Source organism: Mauremys mutica, chromosome 18 (assembly GCF_020497125.1).
Source record: "Mauremys mutica isolate MM-2020 ecotype Southern chromosome 18, ASM2049712v1, whole genome shotgun sequence".
NCBI lineage: Eukaryota > Metazoa > Chordata > Testudines > Geoemydidae > Mauremys > Mauremys mutica.
Window position 1 is genome coordinate 5,454,721 of NC_059089.1, and position 24,837 is coordinate 5,479,557.

Consider the following 24,837-nt stretch of genomic DNA (forward strand, 5'->3'; position numbering starts at 1 on the left):
CCTCACCTGCTGCGTCACCTGGGCCTGACAGGGAGAGGCTGTCAGGGCCCCTGGCCTGCTTCCAGGGGGCAGGTGATTGGTTGTGGGCCATAGGGAGGGGACTTTCCCTTGGGGTGTGCTGGGTGCTGGCAGCCTCTGTCCGGGCACACGGCACTGCACTGCCCCAGCAGCATGGACTAATGCAAGCACAGGAGAGAAGCACCACTGTGTGAGCCCAAAGGTCTCCTTGTCGGCAGCGCAGGTGAGGTGCGAGGGCTTCCGGGGGGGGGGGTTTCCTCGCAGAGTTGGGTAGCTTGGGAAGCTCCTGTAAAGTGCAGTTCTGGGCTGAACAGTGACTCTGTACAACCCTCCCCTTCTCAACCAGCCGCCCTGCTTCCCGTGTGTATCAGAGTCTGAGCTTGGGGACTTTGCTCTCCAGTTAGCACCACAGCTCCAGCCCGGCTAAGGGAGAGTGCATGTTCTGTTCCCTGCTGTGCATCATCAGTGGGCTAGCAATACTAGGTGCGGTCAGCCATCCCTGTGCAAACCAGTGCAGCCTTCACTGGGTGTGGCTGAGGGCAGAGTGTGGCCTGAAGAGCTTAGTTATAGGGAGGCTGTGAGAGATGGAAAGAGTCTAGGAAAGAGCTTGGCTGACAAGTCAGCTGGGTAAAAGACCCCTGCAGAAATCACAGAATCATAGACTCGTAGGACTGGAGAGGACCTCAAGAGGTCATCTAGTCCCATCCCCTGCACTCATGGCAGGACTAAGTATTATCACTCTAGACCATCCCTGACAGGTGTTTGTCTAACCTGCTCTTTAAAATCTCAAAGGATGGAGATTCCACAGCCTCCTTAGGCAATTTATTCCAGTGCTTAACCACCCTGACAGTTAGGACGTTTTTCCTAATGTCCAACCTAAACCGCCCTTGCTGCAGTTTAAGCCCATTGCTTCTTGTCCTAGCCTCAGAGATTAAGAAGAACAATTTTTCTTCCTCCTCCTTGTAACAACCTTTTCCATACTTTAAAACTGTTATCATGTCCCCCCTCAGTCTTCTCTTCTCCAGACTAAACAAACCCAGTTTTTTCAATCTTCCTTCACAGGTCATGTTTTCTAGACTTTTAATCATTCTTGTTGCTCTTCTCTGGACTTTCTCCAATTTGTCAACATCCTTCCTGAAATGTGGCACCCAGAACTGGACACAAGACCCCAGCTGAGGCCATATCAGCGTGGAGTAGAGTGGAAGAATTACTTCTTGGTCTTGCTTACAACACTCCTGCTAATACTTCCCAGAATGATGTTTAGGTTTTTTGCAGCACTGTTACACTGTTGACTCATATTTAGCTTGTGGTCCACTATGACCCCCAGATCCCTTTCCACAGTACTCCTTCCTGGGCAGTCATTTCCCATTTTGTATGTGTGCAACTGATTGTTCCTTCCTAAGTTGAGTACTTTGCATTTGTCCTTATTGAATTTCATCCTGTTTACTTCAGACCATTTCTCCAGTTTGTTCAGATCATTTTGAATTTTAATCACAGAATCATAGAATCTCAGGGTTGGAAGGGACCTCAGGAGGTCATCTAGTCCAACCCCCTGCTCAAAGCAGGACCAAACCCAACTAAATCATCCCAGCCAGGGCTTTGTCAAGCCTGACCTTAAAAACCTCTAAGGAAGGAGATTCCACTACCTCCCTAGGTAACCCATTCCAGTTCTTCACCACCCTACCAGTGAAAAAGTTTTTCCTAATATCCAGCCTAAACCTCCCCCTCTGCAATTTGAGACCATTACTCCTTGTTCTGTCATCTTCTACCACTGAGAACAGTCTAGATCCATCCTCTTTGGAACCCCCTTTCAGGTAGTTGAAAGCAGCTATCAAATCCCCCCTCATTCTTCTCTTCTGCAGACTAAACAATCCCAGTTCCCTCAGCCTCTCCTCATAAGTCATGTGCTCCAGCCCCCTAATCATTTTTGTTGCCCTCCGCTGGACTCTCTCCAATTTATCCACATCCTTCTTGTAGTGTGGGGCCCAAAACTGGACACAGTACTCCAAATGAGGCCTCACCAGTGCTGAGTAGAGGGGAATGATCACATCCCTCGATCTGCTGGAAATGCCCCTACTTATACAACCCAAAATGCCATTAGCCTTCTTGGCAACAAGGGCACACTGTTGACTCATATTCAGCTTTTCGTCCATCCTATCCTCCAAGGCACTTGCAACCCCTCCCAGCTTGGTATCATCTTCAAACTTTCTAAATGTACTTTCTATGCCATTATCTAAATCATTGATGAAGATATTGACTAGAACTGGACCCAGAACTGATCCCTGTGGGACCCCACTCGTTATGCCCTTCCAGCATGACTGTGAATGTGAACCACTGATAACTACTCTCTCGGAATGGTTTTCCAACCAGTTATGCACCCACCTTGTAGCTCCATCTAGGTTGTATTTCCGTAGTTTGTTTATGAGAAGGTCATGCAAGACAATATCAAAAGCTTTACTAAAGTCAAGATACACTACATCTACCGCTTCCCCCCCATCCACAAGGCTTGTTATCCTGTCAAATTGTTCTTGACAAATCCATGCTCACTGTTACTTATCACCTTATTATCTTCTAGATGTTTGCAAATTGATTGCTTGATTATTTCCTCCATGTGTGCCAGCTCACTCCCTGTGCTATGCAGGAGCTCAGGCACTGAGCACAATTGTCCTTTCTGGCCTTAACATCCGAACTCTATAGCTCTATGCAATGGGAACGGTTTGGCCAATGACATCCTCTCTTCCAAGAAGTATGCAGTAAAACCTGACCACAGCACGCTTGTACTGACTGTATTTCACATATTCTAAGGCCATCTTCCCCCAACAAGACAATACAGCAAAATGCACTGTGCTTCGCGCCCCGTTGTGCGGTGAAATGCTATGTATGTTCAGTAAACAGCAAGTGCAAAAAACACAAAACGGGGGAACAACTGTGAACTCCTACTAATGGAACCTATCTCCAATGGTTGCATCTGATGCTGGGCAGTATTAGATTTAAAAGGTCGACCTCCCATCACCATAGTATCCGAGCACCTCATCATCAACAATCGGGAGCACTAACCCCATTGTACAGATAGGGAAACAGAGGCACAGAGTAGATTAAGCAGCTTGGCCAAGATTATGTAGGGAGTCAGTGGTTCAGCTGAGAACTGAACATAGGGGATCTGTGGCCTTAGGCAACATGCCTTAGGACCACCCATCCTGCTTGCTGGCTTTTCTGTTTCTGTTTATTCCAGCCCAACTCCTGACCAAGCAGAACCCACGCAGTGGGTTGGAGGGCAGAGAGGGAGGGGAGGTAGCACAACATAGTGTCTTTACTCAGCTGTTGCATGTATTAGGTGGGTAGGCCATTGCACAGATAAAACCAGACTCTGTCATTTTCTCACATTGGTTATACTGCTGTGATTTCTCACTGAATTTTAGGTCCTGATCCTAGAAGGATCTGAGCACCTCTTGCAATCAGTGGGAGGTGCAGGTCTGTAAGATTTCCTGGGGGCTCTCAGCACTCTGCTGGATTGGGCCCTGAGGTTGTAGGAAAGGTGTCTCATCACACATGCTCTAGTTCACAGCCTGTTGACTTTCAGACTATCCTTTGGCACTGCATGGCTCTTTGGGACAGGTGGCCAGGATGTGTTTCTGGGACTGGTCCATGTTCTTTTGCAATAACTATGTACAGAAACAAATGTGTTTGGTTACCCACTCTGAATTCATCGGGGAACTGGATCACACACAAACAGAGTACATGACAGATAATGGCTACGCAGCCTTACCGGAGTCTAGTGATGCTTCTGGGGGTTCCCAGGGTCTGCTGTGCAGCACAACTCTGGCCTTGTTACAGCACTTATAGCTTGAGTGAATAATGAGATGCATCTGGGATGAGGTCCTGACAGCCTGCAATTGTCTGAGCCATGTAACCCTCAAGGAGGAAGGATGATTATCTTGGGAAGTGTAAGGGGGAACGGGCCTACTTGTCTTCCTCTTTGACCCTTTCTAGTTACAGCCATGCACCCACCTCTTGATTTCACTCTGTATGTACATGATGGTAACTCAGGGACACAGACAGGGCCACCTTCCCATTCTGGCTGGGGGACCAACTTGAGTTAGCTCACATCCCTCCCCCACTCTGGCAAGGCAGGAGCCGGACCCTTTCCAGACCAGCCCTGCATTGGAACATTTCAATCTAGAGCGAGCAAAGCAGTCTAGAGAAGGTGCAACATGGGCCCCAAGTGGAAGGCCTGGCCATGATGGTCTAACGCGCCTCCTCCATTGCTCACTGCTCTGATTTATTGATTCTGCCAGGTGCATGAGAATGGGGAATCCCAAAGGGCTCAGAGAGTCGCTCAGACCCAGTGCCCCAATGCTCTGGGGGTTCCTCCTTGATTTAGAGAGCAGAAGTGAGAGGCAATGTTCAGACTGTGGGGGGAGGGGAAGTGATGGGGCAGCAGGATGGGGGGGTGGAAAACACTGGCCTAGAAATGCCAGGCTGTGAAGCTCCTGTGACTTGCGGCCTGAGAAGTGGGAAGAAGGGCGTGTCTGCCAGCAGACTGTGAGCGAAGGGCCCCCTGGAGAATCTGAGAGCGCCAGTGCTTTGGGGAGCTGAGGGGAGCTCGTTCAAGCCCACCTGGGGCTGTCAGCCTCACAAGACCCATCATATGGAGCTGGACAAATAGGAAGGCGATTGGGAAGTTCTCTGGCTTGTGATACCTACCAAGGCTGGTGCTGGGGTTAAAGATGTGACCGATCTCAGCCAGGGTCCTTCATCTTGCAGGTCACCATGGGATGCAGTCCCAAGGCAGTTGCTGTTGGGTGTCTCCTGGCAGTCATTGTTGTTTCTGGCATCATTGCTCTCATCTTGGCGGTTGTGGGTGTGAAGGATGTTTATCTGCCTCCAGGTACCAAGGTAGGAGCTGGGGCTGTAGCTCAGGTATCCAGCCAATGCCCCATCAAGAGTTAAGCTCAGGCCTTTACAGGAGGTTTGGGCACGTTTGGGGTTTGTCAGTGAGGTGGGGGCGATGCCTGTACACAGCCCCATAGCCCGGCATGGCTAGTACTTTGGGCAATGCAGAGGCACAGCACTGCTCCTAGCGCTTGGTTTACAGGAGACAAAATCTCCTATTGCCAAGCACCAACAGAGGCTTCCCTGCTAGCTCACGCACCAGGAGCTTGTGGTTTCAGAGCCAGCCAGACATATTGGCTTTTATCCCTGATGCTGCTCCTTGGGGGTCTTTACACAGCTGCTACTGGCTAGTCTCTGCCCCTGGCCTCTGAACTTCCACTGCCTGCCAGTCCCCACCAGCTCCCTGTATTATCCTGCAAGGTGAAGCTGGGTCCCAGCTACCCCCTCCATGCTGCCTCCCTGGGGACAGCTGGGAAATCCCCAAAGCCAAAGTGCTCTCTGACCTCATGTCCCCTCCTGGCTCCCCCTTCAGTATGGGATGGTGTTTGACGCCGGCTCCTCGCACACGGCTCTCTACATCTACCAGTGGCCAGCGGATAAAGAGAACGGCACCGGCATCGTCAGCCAGGCTGAGGCCTGCACCGTGCAAGGTCAGTGTGGTCAGATGTTCCTGTTTCTCCTCTCTGAGCTCTCCCCTGAGGCTCTGTGCTGGGCGTACTGCAGAATGGGAGAGCTGGCTTGGAAGAAAGGTCTTGATTGGTTGCTGAGGTGTCTGTGACACTGGAGAAGCCATCTTTATTGGGGGAGCGACCTAGCGCAAAGGGAAGACTTTACCCACAGGTTATTTCCATACACACAGACCCAGCATTAAGCAGGGCAGTATGACAGTCACTTAGCTGGACAGCCTGGCTTTACATGGGGCTGGATTATCAGTGAAATGAGTTTGCTGGTTCTCAGTCCCAACCCCCTCAATGTTTGTCCATATCCCAAAATCACTGTTCAGCTTTGACACAATGGTCAGTCTGGGCATGAGAGGCCCAGGGCTGGGTTAGCAGGGGGGCTGCAGATAGGGATTGAGGGGCATTTGCACAGCTGTGGGGGGAGGGGACCCATAAGTGGACCAGCAGGGCAGCTGACGGTTACAACTGAGGTGCACAAGCAGAGCTGAGTGAGGACTGCTAGTTAGGGCTGAGATGTGTAAGCAGAGCCGGGTGAGGCAAGACTGGGACAGAGAGGTGTATTGCAGCACAGGGCTGAGCCATAGGCACCAACTCTGTGCATGCTGCGGGGCTAGCGCACCCATGGGGAAAAATTGGTGGGTGCTCTGCACCCACCAGCAGCTCCCCACCCCAGCTCACTTCCACTCCGCCTCCTCCCCTAAGCGCGCTGCATCCCTGCTTCTCCTCCTAGCCGCCAGTGCTTGCCACCACCAAACAGCTGTTTCGCCCCAGCAAGCCCTGGGAGGGAGGGGGGAGGAAGGGGAATGCAGTGCACTCCAGGAAGAGGCAGGGCCGGGGCAGGGATTTGGGGAAGGAGTGCAATAAGGGCAGGGAGGGGGCGGAGTTGGGGTGGGGATTTTGGGGAAGGGGGTGGAATGGGGGCAGGGCAGGAGGGGGTGGGGCAGGGGTGGAGTCAGGGCGGGGCTGGGGGAAAGCACCCACCTGTGCTGGGAAAAGTTGGCACCTATGGGCTGAGGGGTGGCAGCACAGGGACCAGTGGGAAGCTTAGCACTAAGATTGGCTTTAACAGCATTAAAAGAGAACCCGTGGGGTGGGCAGAGCAGCACAGGGAGTGTTAGCCCAGCACTCCTGGGGTAACTGAGTAGCTGAAATCAGCATGGACCATGCCCAGTGCATGGGTGAACCTAGAATGAAGCACAGGGAAGCACTGATGGTATCACATAGATTCCTCTGCTTTAGAGCTCCGGATAAAAGACAAGGCTCCAAGGCCACAGGGAACCAAGTTATTGGTTAAGTGAGCACAAACCAAAGGTCCTGTGGGTGTGAGTGACCTTGAACTAGTGGAACTGTTGGTCCATTGGAATCTGGGGAAGATAAATATTGACATACCCATTCCAGCTCCAGTCTCGGCCAGTGGGAGGGGCTGAGCTAATCTCATCAAGATGAAATCCCAGAAATACAATCTCAAAACAGAATGAAGAATGAGGAGTACTTGTGGCACCTTAGAGACTAACAAATTTATTTGAGCATAAGCTTATATATATCTTCCTACTGTATTTTCCACTGCATGCATCTGATGAAGTGGGCTGTAGCCCACAAAAGCTTATGCTCAAATAAATTTGTTAGTCTCTAAAGTGCCACAAGGACTCCTGGTTCTTTTTGCTGATACAGACTAACACAGCTACCACTCTGAAAACAGAATGAGATTTTAATTGAGGCAAACAAACAGCTACGTCACATCCATTATGAACACAACTATTCATGCCCCTGTGCATATTTACTCTGTACATTCTTCACTGCAAAGTTAACACCTGCCTTTCTCCTCCTTATATAAACAAGGAGACACCCCAACAAGTGGACTCATTTACCAGAGCCAGATGGCAATGCAGCCAATTGCACAGATCATGTGCAGGTTTAATGAGTGTGATAATCACTCCTAGCTTTACCCTCTCCTCCAAGGTGAGGAGCTCTGCCTTGGGCTCTTTTTGGCTACCCGACGTCTTTTCAGGTGCTGTGACCTGCAGCCCAATCAGCTCTGAAAACTGCCTCAGCAAGAACATCCCCGGGGAAGAATGGTACCAGCCCAGAGCTTCACCAGCCAATGGGAGAGCTTGTTGGGCTCACTTTTGCTGCTGGAGAGAATGGGACACATTCAGTCCTGGTGTCACCATCATAATGCTTCTGTTTTGGTTACCTCAGAGCTGGATTCAGCTCCGTGACTTGATGGGACAAGGCTGTTGCTTCCTGTTCAGCTCCATTTGGTAGCTCCATTGTGCTGAACGATCCAATATTTGCAGGGTCTGACCCTCGCTGTGAGCTCTCCAGCCCCAGGGTATCAGGCCAGGCAGTGCCAGATTAGCCATTGAGACAACAGGGCCCGTGCCCAATTGGGGTCTCCCAGAAAAATGAGTGCCTCCATGCCCCAACCCACCCACCACTCCTGCAGGGGCGTGGGGTCGGGGCACGGGGGTTTGCCCCCCTCTGCCTGCCCTCCCTGCACTCTTGCCTGGAGTGGGGGAAGCCCCCACACCCCATCCCAGCTCCCTGGCAGGAGTGCCAGGGGGAAGCAGGGGAGCGGACTGCAGGCGGACGGGCCCCCACTTGCTCTGGCTCAGGGCCCCACAAACCCCTAATCCCCCTCTGAGGCCAGGCCCTGGCAGCATTGCCAGTCCCTGTCTCAGGTGCCTGGCTGAGCTCAGGCTCTCACTGAGATGCTTTATTCCAGGCCCTGGGATCTCCAGTTACGCTGACAACCCCACGAGGGCCGGAGCCAGCCTGAGGGCCTGTCTGGACAAGGCCATGACGATCATCCCTGCGGAGCAACAGAGAGAAACGCCCACCTACCTGGGCGCTACTGCGGGCATGCGGCTGCTGAGGTACCGGGCGTGACTGTGAGGAGGGCAGCTCCGCACAGGGAAAAGCCGGTTCCCACCACACACAGGCCTGTGCTCTAGAGACCATAGTGAATACACGCCAATGAGTGCAATGGAGCTGGGAATGGGGGAGAGGCACTGGGAACTCCTACGGTCCATGCTGGGTGGTTCTGGCAGAGGCCCCACCAATGGGGAAACCAGCAGCTGTAGGAGAGGAGAGTGGGGGATTGTAGAGGTGTGGACGCACGCCTGCGGCGCCTCCTGCTGGTGACTTCCAGGAATTAGCTCATTCCAGCTCTGGAGCGCCCTCTGCAGGCCGGTGATCCACCTGTCTTCTGGCCCCCATGTCCCTCCCAGACCCAGTGCCCTGTTGTCTGGGGTGCTGCCCCCAGCAGTAACCCCCCAGTCTTAGGGTCTCCCCCTCCCAGGGGAACCCCCACCCACTATCCCCACTTCACCTCAGTCTTGGCTACTGCCCAGTCTCCATCTAGCCCCCACTCACTGGGGCAGACTGCAGTGTCAGCCACTCATCACAGGCAAAGGGGTTTGGTTTTGGACCTGCTGCCTTAGCCTACCCCTGGGCTGCCCTCTGCAACCCCCAGTACCTGTTGGCCTTATGCTAGGCCACAGCCTGGGGCTTTCCAGGCTGGAGCTCCCCAGCCTTTCCCCAGCCCTGCTCCACTCAGGTACCCTGTCTCTAGCCCCCTGCAGCCAGGCCCGTCTCCCTCTACAAACAGAGAGAGACTGACTGCTTCAGCCCAGCAGTCCCTTTATAGGGCCAGCTGAGTCCGTTTGGGGCGTGGCCACAGCTGTGGCTGTTTTCCCACTCAGCCTGGGCTGTTCTCCCAGCCTGCCAGCCCTCTCCCAGGGCTGGTTCCAACCCTGTCAGGGCTGGAGCAGGTCTTCACCCCGCTATAGGGATCAACAACTAGAAAGGGAGGGTATGGCAGTGGCCGTGAGGTAGGAGGTGGCCATTATTGCTAGCTGATAGATTAACCATTCACCTCTTTATCTATGTACAAACCAACACTGCTCAGTGGAGATGGTTAGGGCATCCCTGATCCCTCCATTCTCAGTAACACATGATTGATTGATCTTCTAGATCCTCCCTGTGTTCCCCCTGTCCTCCTGAGAAGAGACATGTAACCAGATGGAGGAGGCTTCTCACCCTTCTCCTGAGCATCCCTGACGCTTTGCAATAAACATTAATGTCAGTATCCCTTGAAACCACAATGGAGTGCTGTATGCTAGGGGCAACTCTTCCTCCCCTGCAGCCACCATGTGTGGTGTGCTGTGTCCATCAGGGGCCCAGTGGAATCTCTCCCCTCCCCATTCGCAGGGAGCAGAACAGCACAAAAGCCGACCTGGTCTTTGCAGAGGTCTCCAAGACCATAAGGCAGTACCCTGTAGATTTCCGTGGCGCTCGGATCCTCACTGGGAATGAGGAAGGATCCTTTGGTTGGATCACAATCAACTACCTGCTGGAGACGCTCATCAAGGTCAGTGCCTGGGCAGAGGGGGGAAGTGACCTTAGCTGGCTGGGCTGCTCCTTTTCTGTGGAAAACGGGTTGGACGAAGAGTCAACATGGCAGGTCATCTCAGCCCCACTCATTTCCCAGACATGCTCCCTTCTCTGGCTTGTCCTGTCTTGGCTCCAGTTGGGAATTCCCATACCACATGAGAATCCAGGGCTCTGGTAGCTGGCTTCCTGACACCCCTGGCATGGGAGCAAACCTCTCACAAAGGACGCTGGCATTTCATTTGATAGGAGGGCTCTGGTGTCTTTCCACAACAGGGAAACCTTTAAATGGCTATAGCTGCAGTCAGCATTGCATCCATGGGGTGCTTGGACTCAAGGAGGCCCTGTCCTGTGCCAAGCCATGGCATTTGCATGCAACAGAAGGCCGTATTCAGATAACTGGAGGAAGGTAATGTCCCCAGAACCCTGTTAGCGTTTCCGCCCCCTCGGCCCAGTGCAGTAGTGAAGGTTTGCTCTTTACTTATATCTGTGTTGACATTTGTAACAAACTCATGCAATTTGTTTTCCTTTTCAACTTAAAACCCAGAGGTGCTTTTCCTCTCAGTCAGTTTTGGAACCTTACAGATTTTGGAACATAATATTTCTACTCCTATAGGGTGCCTTTGCTGCTGCTATCACCTGCAAAGAAACCATGCAAAGCGGCCTATGAAGGTGCTTTCATATGGCCAGATTTTCAGGTGGCGTAAATCATTTTAGCTCTTTTGCAGTCAGTGGATCTAGGCTGATGTACAGCAAGAGGAGCTGGCATGCAGCTGAGGATCTAGCCCTGTGTACCTTGGCTGGGCATTGAGATCAATGCCCTGCCACTGAAGGTGTGGCTAGATATGGACATGGCATCCAGGAGGCCATCACAAAGTTTACTTTACATGCAAAATCTTTAATAAGTGATTATAACTTGGATTTTCTTCAGCCTGAATTAATCCTTAGTGTTTGGTGGGGGCAGTTCTCCTTTGCAGGGAAATGGATACGGCCTCAGTCAGCTGAGGTTCTGGGAGCTCTGGATCTTGGAGGAGCCTCAACCCAAATAACCTTTCAGCCCAGTGGTACCATTGAGGACAACAGCACCGAAGTCTTCTTCCGGCTGTATGGGACCAACTACTCCGTTTATACCCACAGCTACCTCTGCTACGGGCGAGACCAGGCCTTGAAGATGCTGCTGGCAGCCCTAAGGAAGGTATAAATAATTATAGTACGAGGCACTAGCATTTTCCCGTTCACTTTCTGTAGGTCACTATCTTATAGTCAACCCCGATAGACCTGCTCAACAATTTTCAGTCAAAAAGAAATTTGGACGAAAAATGTCTTTTTGATAAATGGAACATACATGAAAAAAAAAGTTTTTTGTCAGAAAATTGGAGGCTTTCCTTTAAAAAAAAACGCAAAAACTGATTTTTCCCCTCAGTTTTTAGCTGCTACAAACTGAAAAAAAAAATCAGTTTGGGGAATTTGGGCTTTTTTCATTCAAATCAGAAAAATATTCATTTTCACTGAAATTTTTCACGGGACTAAAATTGATACCCAGTCTCTTCTCTACCCCAGAGGAGTCTTTCTCCAGTGAGACCTTGCTTCCTGCTTCTGGGCAGTAAGTCAGCTGAACCATGATTGGTAGCAGAGAATAGCTGAAGTGCCAGAAGTCTCCAAGGGAGGTGCACACTTGACAGCTGCCAAACCTCCAGGTGCCACTGTGAAATGCCCCTGCTCTGCTGCTCTACTGTCTGGATAGAGCAGAGTGACACACACATGCCATGTGGCTAACTACAGCAGTTGTGTCCCCGCAGCACACACCTGCTGCACTGCTTCCAATGCAATGATAAATGCATGCTGGCCGCACATCAGGCACAGGACGGGGCAAGAGCAGAAGAGTGCAGAACCCTCCATTAAATATTTAAAAAGTTGCAGGCAGGCATGTACTGAATCTGGATGAATCAAGCAATAGTTGACTAACATGTAGTGGCCTTGCCCTGCTGTTATTTGTGGCTCACTTAATTCCTTGGCCCACCAGCTTATCCATGAAAACGTATTCATGAAAATGTACAGCAGCTTCTCAAACTTTAGCCTCAACAATTATTTGTCTGGAATTTATGCCAGTCCCAGTGTTTGTGAGTCACATTTTCTTATTTATCTGTTTTCAAGTTTGTCATCCAGTCAGGGAGTTCCCTTCTCCCTCCACCACTCCCCACCCATAGTTGTTCTCCTTGGTCAGTGAAGATCCAGAGTTCAGAGGTGCATCTGTGTGCGTTCACCTCCCATGCTGGTGGGGAGGAGAGGGGAAGGCCCCTTGCTCTCTCCACTGTCCAGGCATTCACTCTGGCATCAGCCACTCCGCTGGCCACTCACCGCCACTCAAATCTGCACCCTCTGGGATGTCTTGAAGGCCACCACAGACTTTTAAGGGTCAGGCTTGACAAAGCCCTGGCTGGGATGATTTAGTTGGGGATTGGCCCTGCTTTGAGCAGGGGGTTGGATTAGCTACCTCCTGAAGTCCCTTCCAACCCTGCTATTCTATGATTCTATGACCACTTAATACAGCTCTCAGTGTTTTCAGCTGTTAGTGCGGGGCGGGGGGGGTGGCGGGGAGTCACTGCTAATGCAGACTGGGCAGTCACTTGCATCAGAGACACTGTCCCAGAGCAGGTATAATAACTTAGACCTGGCTATCAGTGACTTCGGCTCTGTTGGTCTGCAGCAAGACTCTCAGTTGTATCTTAATAAGGTCTGTTATTACACACCAGAGAGAGGAAAAACCAAATGGTGTCTGAGACTCTTAGGCAGCACCCACACCACCAGAGACTTGTCCCCACCCTCTCTCAACTCCCCTGGGTTTTGGCACCCCTCTTGATTCATACAACAAGGATAACAACCGCATGGGTGGCAGGTGAACCACGGACTTGGGGAGGCTAGTCCCCGGCCAGCCTGCTCCTTCTGCCTGGGGCCCCATCCATCCTACCCCCCTTCCCCTGCTGGAGCCCTGGTGGGCAGGCAGCCAGCATTGCCCCCAGCCCGAGCCCCAGAGCAGCAGGCGGACAGGCAAGCAGGCAGCTGATCGTGGTCCCTAGTGCAGCAGGTGGGCAGCACCCCCACCCCTGGAGCGCGGGGAGGACGGGCAGCACGGCCCCCATCCCCAGGTGGGCGGGTGGCACAAGCACTGGCTCCAGCCGCCCAGAGTCCCTGGCTGCAGGCTGGCCCCCACTAGCCCCAGCCAGGGCACCGGAGCCCTCCCAAAAATGGGGCGGAGCCAAGGGCCCCTGCCCGAGCTGGAGGCAAAGGCAGGCAGCCCCCTGCCCTTGTCCCAGGCTCCACACGCAGGGCAGGTGGAGGAACCCTGGCTCTCCACAGCTGCCGGCACAGCTCTCTCTGACCCGGCTCCGGCTGGAGGAGGCAAGGGGGGGAGCTCAGAGTCACAGCCTGGCCAAGATAAGAGTTGGGCAGGCAGCTGCGGGGAGCTGCAGCAGACCCTTTACCTGCCTGCGGTGTGGGGGGCTGGAGCAGCCCCCAGCCCATGTCCCCGTCCCCAAGGCTCCCTGCCTACCCAGGGAAGGAGGAGGGTCCACGACTCCACTTCTCCTCACAGATGCCCACAGGGATCTTATCATGGCTGGGCTGCAGCTCCAAGGCCCCACCCGCCCCGGCTGGAGCCAGGTCGGGGAGAGCTGAAGGAGCCGGCGTGGAGTCACGGACCCCGCCCTGCCCCAGGCAGCCAGAGACATGAGCCGGGGGCTGCCCCCATCCTAGAGCTGCCCAGGCTCCCTAGCTGGGCTCCGCGCTGGCCTAGCTGGGATGTGGGGCCTCGGGGGGAAGAGGAGGGGAAGGGGGCAGGGTCTGCCCCAGCGAAAAGTGGACGGGCCAAGTGACAGTGGGAGGGCTATGGCCCCCGACTCCCCTGGTCCCAGTGCCACTGGCCTGGGCCCCACAGCAGAGAACGACGGGGAAACAGGAGGGGTCCTGGAGGTGGAGTGTGGTCGGGGCCATGCAGGCAGTTTGGCTAGGCTGAGCCTTCCCCTGCCTTTGATACTCGCCGCCCATGAACAACCCTTTATTACCCCTGCCTCCAATAACAAAGTGACTTGTGATCCAACACCAGCCCAAAGTGATCATTTGGGCAAAGCAGGCCCAGCCTGTTGTGTGCCATGGGAGAGTGCGTGTGTCTGCGCAAACAAAGTTGGTTCATGAAGTCTTCTTCGCCAACGCATCCCTAGATGTCAGGCTAGAGCTCATGCAGACCCTGTGTACATCAACAAATGGGTAACCAAATTATAAATGGCTCTGACCTGCCAGAGAAGAGTATGAAAATCTCTGAGAGCATCAGGCGATTGTCAAGTTGGGTGGACAGGGACTCTTTGCCAACTGCTTTTCTTCAGAGCATAGACCAGGCAAAACAGAGACTTTATCTGTGAAACTGAGCAAGTACTAGAGAAAAGCCCCAGTGAGGCAGGGTTCCCCTTCTTTCTCCTATGCCCTGGAAACTCCCAGCTATCACAGACTGAGGGTGTGACTCATAGTTACGTGATTTATGACTCCATCTTCCCCCCTCCCCTCTTGCTGGCTAGTCCTTGGACTTGACACTGTGCTAACAATCTGCAGCAGCACCCAGGGAGATCAATAGGGGCAGATCCTATAGCCCAGTCAGCTACACAACAGCTCTCGCTCTCTGCCTTGGGATTTGTATTAACCCCTCGCATGCCACAGCAGCTGCACCATGCAGCCAGCAATGGGGGAGCTGTATAGGCTGCGGCAATGATTTTCCACCCGTACGCTGGAGGACAGCAGCCCACCATGTGTCACCTTTCTACTCCTGACGTCCTTCCCCTGACAGCCTGGCTCCACCCATGTGTTCCAGATGGAAGTAGCAAGAAGCCATGGATGTTACTTTACTTCTTCCCTTGAAACTCCCCAGCCTGGGCAGTGCTCTGGTACCAGAGAGACTGTCCCGTGCTCCGCCAGGCTCCGACACCCAGGGCTGTGTCCTATGCAGGGCACATGAGAAGGGCTGTGCAGAGACATCCACACAAGACGTGGCAAGCAGGGGAGCCCAGTCCTGGTGCTGGGATGAGTGAGGCCTAAGGGGAAGGTCTGCCAGGCTGGTGCTTCGGTCCACTCTTCTTACCTTGCATAAGGGACCTGGTGTGCAAGGGGGTAACTCAGCACTGCTCAGTGCACAGGCAACAGCTAGAGGTAGCTGGCTTGAGTTCGCTCATACCCCTGTTTGTACTGAAGTACAACAGCCCTGAGCACCCCCCCCCCCGGGTTCTGTGTGAAGACGTGCAGGGTCGGGACTCTGGGATCTGGGTCCTGACGTCGCACAGATAGCTGTCAGGTTGGATCCCAAAGAGGCATGGAGGCTTGGGGAGTGGAGTGGAGATGAAGACCTGGGTGGGCTGGGGCTGCAGAGCTCTGGGAGGAGCATGTGACAAAAGCAGAGTAGGGTGAGGTGCCAAAGGAGCATTGACTTCCTTGCCATCATGTGTGTGTCACCTCTGAGGCCAGGCAGAGCCTGGCCTGCCACTAGTGAGAGAGCTGGTCAGATACCCAGAGTGGGGTTTGCATGGGCATTCTATACATAGAATGTCACATACAATGGGATGGATAAGAAAACCCATAGGACAGTTCTTGTTTTCTTCTAAAGCCTATAGGACTTTCCTATAAGGGTTTAGCTGCCACTCTTTCAGAAGTGCCAAGCTGGAGGGGATGGGGAAGAGGTAGGGAGGGAAGGGGTTTGGCTGCTATCCCTAGCCTGAGAGCTGCTAATGGGTTCCCCTCTCTCTAGGAGAACCTCACCTCTCAGCAGATCTCCCACCCGTGCTACCCCAAGGGATACGAGGAGAACATCACTGCCGCTGCCCTGTATGACAGTCCCTGCGTCCCAGCACCAGCTGCACATGACCCCAGCCAGATCCTCACGGTGCAGGGGACAGGAGCCCCAGCGGAGTGCAGGAGTGCCATCCAGAAACTCTTCAACTTCACAGCCTGTGGAGCCAACAGGACGTGCGGGTTCAATGGGGTCTACCAGCCGCCGGAGCATGGGCAGTTCTTCGTAAGGGAGCCTTCCCTTCTCTTCTAGCGGGCTACCACACTGGTGGGAGTCACACTGTACTGCCTGGTCACAACAGGACTGTGGAGATAGAGAAGGCAATAGCTAAACTGGAGGGAGGCTGTATCAGTGTGTGTGCGTAACCCCCAGCTAAACTTGACCTGGGATAAATGCCAAGATCCCCATTAGGACCCATGAAGCTATGGAGGAGATGTTTGAAAATCTGCTGGGCCTATGTGCAGGGGCTGTTCTTCCCCAGAGGGGAGGACGGGTCATGAGCAGAGTGAAACAAACTCGCCCCATCCCAGCTCTGTGTGCCATTCATGGCTGTTAATGTAATAACGCTGCCTTCCGCCTTCCAGCAGAATCCTCCGGGGTCACTCCTGTGATCTGTCTGCCCTGGGAAACACTCCTGCCACTGAAGGGCCCCAAGGGAGTTGTGCCATTAGCATGACGTACGGGGGCTATGCACTGCCAACCACAGCCGAGGAATGAGGGTCACTTTCAAAGCAGCCCTTAGTACAGGACACATGCAGCTGCCCCAATTTTGTGCTAGAGCCAAGGCCAATCTGCACATGCATGTTTGAAGCTTACCATGTTGTATCATATCTCCATCTGTGATCATAAGGGCCTCCAGAGGCGCTCTGCGCATGGATTTGAATACACATTTAATTGTTATGGGGTTCATTCTTGTCAATGCATCTCCATAGCGCCCATCGCACTCTGGAGTATGGTGTGGGAGCATTTTTCGTTTCCGTGTGTGATCAGTCACAATTCTCTTAGTTTTCTTTTTCCAAGTAAACAACAACAGAAGCAAAAACAAAAGAAATTCCATGCTAAGCAAAGAGGATCATTGCCACTTTGTGCTTAGACCTGGTCAGGGAATAGATATTAAAGTCTATTAACTTAATTGAAACAAAATCTTGCAATCTTCCCTGAAATCCACACCTCAGCCCCTCTGTTTTTAGGCCAGCTCTGGCTGTAAATCAAATTGTGAGAATTTAAATGTGTAAAAAAAACAAACACACCCATTCAGGCAATGTGATGGTATAGTTTAGCCCAAGATGCAGCTCGGGCACACTGGCATGGGTAGGAGGAAGAAAGTTTGCATGTTGGCTGCCCAGACTGTATCCACTCTTTGGCTACAAAAGAATTTCAGTCTCTTACGCTGTTGATCTCAGACTACATTCACAAATGCAAAAATAATTCAGCTGTGATACAGCCCTTCACCTTAACCATGCCCAGACTGCAAAAGCATTAACTTCGCTTTGCACCTACAGTCACAGAATTTGTATGCATCCAAACATGTGGTACTGTAGATTACATACTGATGCCAGTTGAGACCACAATGACATTGCTGGAAGACTTTCCATTGAGTACTGTAGGCATTGGTTCAGGTCTCTAGTGCCCAGTCCTGAGATCTACTATTGGCTTAGGTGACAATGATAGTCAACAGCAGAACCAAGTCATTTCACCTCACTGTGCTTCAATTTCCTCATTTGTGAAATGAGGCTAATAATACTGGCCTGCCTCAGACGTGGAGTGAGGAGAAATTCATTACTGCCATGAAGCACTTTGGGGTTCCCCTTGGATGAAGAGTTCTCCAGAAGGGAAAGCTCATTATTGTTGCTATGATCCTCTGCAGTGTTTTCTGGGAGGAGACAGATTTTAATCTCTCCTCTTCTTGCACAGGCCTTTTCTGGATTTTACTACACATTCCATTTTCTGAACCTGACTAACGAGCAGCCCCTGAGTGTCATCAATGCCACCATCTGGGGCTTCTGCACTAAAGGCTGGAAGGAGGTAAGATTCTTGTTGGTAGCAGCCGAGAGTTCAGCATGTGTTTGCCTATTATCCTGTGAAGCCCCAGAGTTGCATGACAAGCCTCAAAGCAGAGGAGCTCTGAAGGCCCATTAGCAGGTAGGAATCACACTCCTCACATCCTGGCAGAAAGGCTTGTCCTAGCAGTGTGCAGGGACTGATAGGTTAGGAAGTGGGAGGGAAAGGAGGCGTGCAGGAGTCTCAGATCTGAACTGCAAAAAGTGTCAGGCCCTTTGGATCTCAGCTTCAGTGTAAGACTACTGGCCAAGTCCCAGCACACTGCTAAAAAGGCTCTTGGGTCTGGGCTTCCTGCCCCAGCTGTGGTTTCTGCACCAGTAACGGGGCTGCTGGCCAAGCAATGGAGACAGATACTTCAGCTGTTTCATAGAACTGTATCCTGCTTGTTCCCCTTTGTTCCACCACTGGGGAAGGTGGGCTTTTTGCAGGCCCCTTGCTAACGGCTATCTGCATTGTCTGTCCCAATGGCTCTCTCAGCTGCAGGCCAGCTTCCCACAAGAGGAGAGTCACGGGCGCCTACACAATTACTGCCCCTCGGCCTTTTACATCCTGACACTGCTACACGAGGGCTACAAATTTGACGAACAAATGTGGAGCAACATCCATTTCCGCCAAAAGGTAAAGAGACATTGTTGGTTCGGCTTGTGCAGTCAGCTGGCAGCGACTGCCACTCCTCCCAGGGTCGCTGTCTCCAACCTTGGCCACAGTTATCACTACACAGTGTGAGAATTATGCCCACTAACAGGGCTGGCCTTACCCTGAGGCGAACTGAGGTGGTTGCCTCAGGTGCCAGATTGTGGGGGGGCGCCACCAGGACCCAAGTGTAGAAAATTGTGTCTGCTGCTGGTGCATATGTATTCTCTCTGCTCTAGATGCATAGAGATGGTGTAGTGCTGTGCTGGAGGAAGGAAGGCACAAGAGACATAACAGGCAGGCAGGAGAAAAGGTGAGAGGGAATAACAGAAAGCAGCAGGAACTACAGGGAGAGAGAGAGAGGAGTAGGAGCCTCTTATGTACCTCTCTAGCACCCCCAGGAGCCTAGACTGATTCCCACCAGCTTCTCAGGGAGCTTCCTGTTTCCTGCTGCTTCCCTGAACCCACTTGAGGAGAACAGACAGTCAACTGAAGTAGTAGGGGCCAGTTAGGCCCTTAAGATGCTGATATCTTCCCTCACTCAGGCCCTGCTATCAGCCTGCTTATTTGTCCCCTTCAAGTGAGTGTTGAGAGCCACTCTAGCTGGCACAGAACAGCAGTCACGAGTGAAAGAAGAAAATGCCCCTCTGGGGCAGCCTTTAGAAAAAGAAAGCAAGCAAAGGAAGCTTTTCTATCTAAGTAGGAAGGAGCTCTCCTGAGATACATAGACACAAATGTTCACAGTGAGCCTTCTGACCCCAGTGAGGATATGAGTGGTGAGGAGATGCCTGATCTTCCAGTTAGTCAGAGTGCAGGTGACCTGGCAGCTACTGCAGCATCCATATCTCCATCTCAAATGGATGTAACCATGCACATTCCTGAAGAAAAGAATAGATCAGAGAAGAGTGTGGTGGAGGCGCAAGAAACAGCTGCTGCTGAGTTTAGGTCCTAAGTCTAGATGATCCAGGACTCTGGACCGACTTGAGCAGTAGCTTGAGGGACTTCCTTGTACTGCATGAGCCACAGCAAGTGAAAAACTTCTTGTTCCCCAAAGACAATGAAAATAGAAGTTTCCATCCAACACATTACTGGTGTGAAATCCCCAATGGTGACAAAGTGGAGAGGCTTATGTACTCAAAAACCCAGAATGCTACATACTGTTTTTGTTGCAAACTCTTCCAGTCTAATGTTCCAGCCACATTGGGTTCTACAGGAACAAAGGACTGAAAAAATCTGGCTAGAAATGTGGCATGCCATGAGAAGGCAGAAAATCACCAGAGAACATTCCATAGGTGGAAAGAGCTTGAGGTTACAGGCCACCATAAATGATCAGCATCAAGATACGATTGCATCAGAGTTTCTTTACTGGCAAATTGTTCTGAAAAGGCTCATTGCCATTGTGAAAATGCTTGCTACCCAAAACTTAGCACTGCGTGGCACTTCAGATCAGCTGTATGTGCCAAGCAATGGAAACTTCCTTACAATTGTAGAGCTGATGGCTGAGTCTGATGCTGTACTCCAGGAGCATTTAAGAAGAGTCACCACCCAAGAAATGTACACACACCACTACCTTGGAAAAACAATTAAAAATGAGATCATACAGTTACTGGCAACAAAAGTCAAACAGAAGATTGTGGCAGATCTGAAGTCAGCAAGATATTATTCTGGACTACACACCTGACATCAGCCATATGGAACAAATGAGTTTAATGGTGCGTTTTGTAACAACAACAGAACCTAGTGAAAATGTCCCTGCAATGATGACTGTCAGAGAGTATTTTCTAGAATTTATTGGCATTGATGATACTACAGGAGCTGGTATGACAAATGTGCTTCTTAAAAAGCTGGAAGATACAGGATTGCGATAGCTGACATGAGAGGTCAGGGCTATGATAATGGTGCCAACATGAGAGGAACGAACAGAGGAGTGCAGACATGGATTGAAGAGTTAAACCCTCGAGCTTTTTTTGTCCCATGCAATTCTCATTCATTGAACTTGGTGGTCAGTGATGCAGCATCAGCTTCTAGTGAGGCTGCTGAATTTTTTAATATAATTCAAAGCATCTATGTATTTTTCTCTGCATCAACTCATTGATGGCAAATTTTGAAGCAACATCTGGGAACATCCTCTCTGACACTGAAGCCACTAGTGCCACACCATGGGAAAGTCGAGTGGAGGCGATAAAGCCTATCAAACACCAAATTGGGAAGATAGATGATGCCATAGTTGCCATTATGGAGGATAATGCTATGACAGGAACTGTTCATGGGAGAACAATGGCAGAGGGAAATGGAATCACCAGAAACATACATAACTTCAAATTTCTGTGTGGCTTAGTGTTGTGGCATGACATACTGTTTGAAATAAATGTTGTAAGCAAGAGACTCCAAGGTGTTGATCTTGATATATCTGGAGCAATGGAACAACTGGACAAAGCAAAGTCATACCTACAGTCTTACCGATCAGATGAGGGATTTCAAAATGTTCTGAAGAGTGCACAGAAATTGGCAGAGGAACTTCATACTGAAGCTATTTTCCCACCCATTCAAGAATACAAGAGTCACCGAAGAAGAAGACATTTTGATTACGAGGCATGGGATAATCCCATAAGAGACCCCAAACAACAATTCAAAGTTGAATTCTTTACCCAGGTGCTATTTGTGCAATATAGTCAGTTGAAGAACGTTTCATGCAGCTCAAGGAACACAGCAGTATATTTGGGATGTTGTATGATATTCCAAAACTCCTCACTATACTCCTCACTGTACATAGCAGAGGGGCATTGCTGGCATATGATGGCGTATATTACATTGGTGGATGCCCCTATGCTATGTACATCGGCCAAACTGGACAGTCTCTGCGGAAAAGAATAAATGGACACAAATCAGATATTAGGAATGGCAATATACAAAAACCTGTAGGAGAACACTTCAACCTCCCTGGCCACACAATAGCAGATCTTAAGGTGGCCATCCTGCAGCAAAAAAACTTCAGGACCAGACTTCAAAGAGAAACTGTTGAGCTTCAGTTCATCTGCAAATTTGACACCATCAGCTCAGGATTAAACAAAGACTGTGAATGGCTTGCCAACTACAAAACCAGAGCAACAAAAGCATTTGGAAAGAGGGTGGTCAACTTATTTGTGCACATATATTCCAGAACAGGCTTTGGAGTTGATCCTGCTGAAGCAGCAAAGAGTCTTGTGGCACCTTATAGACTAACAGACGTTTGGGAGCATGAGCTTTCGTGGGTGAATGAAAGTTAATAAAAACACATCTACACTCCACAATGACACAGGAGAGGCTGGTCGGCCTTGCAACCATCTCAATAGAGCATGAGCTGGCCCAGACTGTGGACCTTCAGGAAGCAGTTCAAATCTTTGCAACCAAGAAGGCCCGGAAAGCACCACTTTGATTATTCAAACAGATAAAAATGCCAGTGTTTACTACGCAGACAAGAAGTTACATTTGCTGTTCAGGTGTTTGAAAGTTAAGTGTTACTTAAAATTTTTGAACAAGGCATTTTAAGTTGTTAGTTCTCCTTTATTGGGGTAGGTAGCAGAGCAGTACCATGAGAGGAGTAGAACAGGAAGAAGGCAGAATTTAGACCTTTCAAAGTTTTGGCCCGCTGCTATCCTGGGGCCCCGGCAGCAGGGCTTGGGAGGTGATTTAAAGGGCCCGGGGCTACCAGCAGCGGCCGGAGCCCCTGGCCCTTTAAATCACCACCGGAGCCCCAGGGCTCCCAGCCGCCTCTGCAACTGGTAGCTCCAGGGTGATTTAAAAGCCTTGGGGCTCCCAGCCGCAGCCGGAGCCCCTGGGCCTTTAAATCTTGATTTAAAGGGCCCTGGTATTTAAAGGCCCCACTTCTTCTGGTTGAGGCCATGCCCTCTGCTCAGGATTCCAGCGTACCGGTAAGTCCTCTAAGTTACTTTCACTCCTGGAGGAGCACCACTTCTACTGCCCCTGTAGGAGCTGGGGGGATCAGAAGGGGATGCCAGGCTCCTGGTGTGCTGGCTCCTGCTGGCTGCATTTGTATAGCACAGTGACCTCGGGCAGAGCCATGGTAACAGCACTCCTGCATGGGGATACATCTTTGATGCACATGGCTAACCAGGCTGGACTGTATTGGTCTCAGGGACCAGAACCTGCAGAGAGAGGCACAAGAATTTCTCCCACACAAGCTCTGGAGGCAGCAGGGGCTCCAGACTCCAAGTACTTTGCCAGCACATTAACGTGCTCGCTTGCTCTTTCCCTAGGCTGCGAATACAGACATCGGCTGGACCTTGGGCTATGTGCTGAACCTCACCAACATGATCCCGGCAGAGACCCCCGAACAAGTGAAAGGGCAGCAGCGTGGGCTCTGGGCAGCCGCCATCTTCTTTATTGTCCTGACCGCTGCAGTGGCACTGGTGGCCATTCTCATCCAGTGCCTCTGGAATCCCAGTTAGCAGCCCGAGTAATGGATGGAGAGTCCCTCTCACCAACCCAGGAAAGGAGAAGTGGCACAAGTGATGACAAGTGTTGGGAGGCCTTCAAGGCACTAGCCATCTCTTCAGGATACCTGCCTGGTTCCTCTCAGTGAACACCTCCCTCCAAAGAAGGCCAAGGAGGGATCTGATCAGAGTTTAGAACTATCTCCTGGGGGAAGAGCTCTGATCAGAGAAGTCTCTTTAACCGAGCAGACAAAGGATGACTGAGAGCCAATGGCTGGAAGCTGAACTAGACCAATTCGAACTAGAAAGGCGGCATTTTTTTAAAATAGGGAGAGTAATTAATCACTGCCTAAATATATGGGGGAGTTTCCCATCGCGTGACATCTTTCAGTCAAGACTGGCTGTCTTTCTAGACATGCTCTAGCTCACTTAGAAGCCATGGGTACAGTGCTGGAGTCCAGGAGTGTGGCTGGACGGCCTGTGTTATACGGGAGATCAGGCTGGATGATGCTAATGCGCCCTCTGACTCTCACTGCAGGATCGGAGACAGATTCTTGCACCAGCAGCAGGAGGGCCAGCCACGCATGTAGGCATGGATCCTGAGTGCGAGGAAGGCGTGTGCTCTGGCAGATCAGGATGGGACCCTGTACCTTTAAGTCATGTAGTCTGTTAGCCCTTTTGTGCCCGGAATGATGCCCGCAGGTATGTGGTAGCACTCTGGCAAGAAGACAACAGCCTTCTCAGTGCCTTGCCCTCCCCCCCACACTGTGGGATCAACTGTTCCTGCCTCCTTTGTTTTCTTTGTGCATGTTAGGCAGTACCTTCCCAGACCTGCAGAAGAGCTCTGTGCAGCTCAAAACCTTGTCTCACGCACCAACAGAAGTTGGGGAAGGAAATATCTTTCATTGGACCACTTTGTCTCAGGATCAAAGTCAGTTATTTTAGAAATATTTATTGGAATTTCAGAGAAAAGAAAATAATGAGCAGCTGATCTGAACATTGCAAAGGCTGCGTCCACTGGCCCCATATATATAGATTTGATTTAAATAAAACCCACCACCCCACTCCAAAACCTCAGCTCTAGGCACATAGACACCTCTTCACAAAAACACTCCCTCCAACAGCATCACAGGCTCCTACTCAACTAAACCAACTCCAAGGGACCATCCAGGAATTCCCAGCAACAGAGAGCGTCACCCCACTCCAGCCAGCCAGCCACCCCCTCAGCCCTCATGAGGAGTGGTTTTTACAGCACCCCCTAAAAGTTAATTAATTCAGGCTCTTTTGGTCTAAGGGGAGGAACAAGAGCCAAACAAGGAGCCCTCCTGCTGGCAACTTCCTTTTGCAGGCTGCAGCTCAGGTGCCTGGGCTAGCCATGGCTGTGGCAGCAGGGCATGGGCCAGGCAGTGCAAGGGGCTGAGTGACCTTACAAAGGGTATGCCAGGTACAGGCTGGGAGTGACCTCAGAGAGGCTGTGCCTGACAGTGGCTCTGGAGGTGGGTAAGGGTTTGAGGCAGCATACAGAGGCCTGGACCAAGGGCAGGAGTGTCCTGCTCGGCCTGTTCCAGGTAAGCACCCTTCAGCGCTGAGAGGCTGTGTCATCAAAGAGCCTGCCCCGTGCAGAGGCCAGTGTCAGTGAGCTGCAGGGTGAGGGGACGGAGCCACTGCGCAGAGACCCATGCCAGCAAAGGCTCCATGGTGTACATGGGTTGCACAACCTCCCAGAAACCTGTCCCAGCTGGGAAACCTAGCACAACAGAGATGGTGTGTGATCTCACATGGTCCTGAGCCAGGTGAGGGCTATGAAGGATTGATGGGCTGAGCAACTCGCCAGAGGCTTGGGCCAAGTGAGAGGCTAGGCAGAAAGGAGGGCAAGGGAGCTCCCCAAGGCCAGTGGGGG

General features: G+C 51.5%; 1 protein-coding gene across 2 annotated transcripts; it reads left to right on the plus strand.

The window, feature by feature from the left end:
• Positions 1–113: 113 nt before the first annotated feature.
• Positions 114–24,104, plus strand: LOC123352727 (ectonucleoside triphosphate diphosphohydrolase 8-like). Of its 2 annotated transcripts, none has more exons than XM_044993233.1 (10): positions 114–241; positions 4,783–4,906; positions 5,444–5,561; positions 8,317–8,467; positions 9,804–9,963; positions 10,948–11,178; positions 15,769–16,035; positions 17,725–17,835; positions 18,349–18,489; positions 22,761–24,104. In XM_044993233.1, the coding sequence occupies exons 2-10, from the start codon at positions 4,889–4,891 to the stop codon at positions 22,950–22,952; spliced, it is 1,389 nt and encodes a 462-aa protein (XP_044849168.1). In that variant the 5' UTR covers positions 114–241; positions 4,783–4,888; the 3' UTR covers positions 22,953–24,104. The 2 variants fall into 2 exon arrangements, with proteins under 2 accessions (XP_044849168.1, XP_044849167.1); XM_044993232.1 differs by having other exon boundaries at positions 120–241; positions 4,783–4,914.
• The last annotated feature ends 733 nt before the right edge of the window (positions 24,105–24,837 follow it).

What these genes read in the sequence shown, in the direction of transcription:
- LOC123352727 (XM_044993232.1), top strand. Translation starts at nt 4,789, where the DNA reads ATGGGATGCAGTCCCAAGGCAGTTGCTGTTGGGTGTCTCCTGGCAGTC. An exon ending in TGCTGGAGACGCTCATCAAG is followed by an intron (nt 9,964 to 10,947) that starts GTCAGTGCCTGG and finishes TGGTGGGGGCAG; the next exon opens with TTCTCCTTTGCAGGGAAATG. An exon ending in ACATCCATTTCCGCCAAAAG is followed by an intron (nt 18,490 to 22,760) that starts GTAAAGAGACAT and finishes CTCTTTCCCTAG; the next exon opens with GCTGCGAATACAGACATCGG.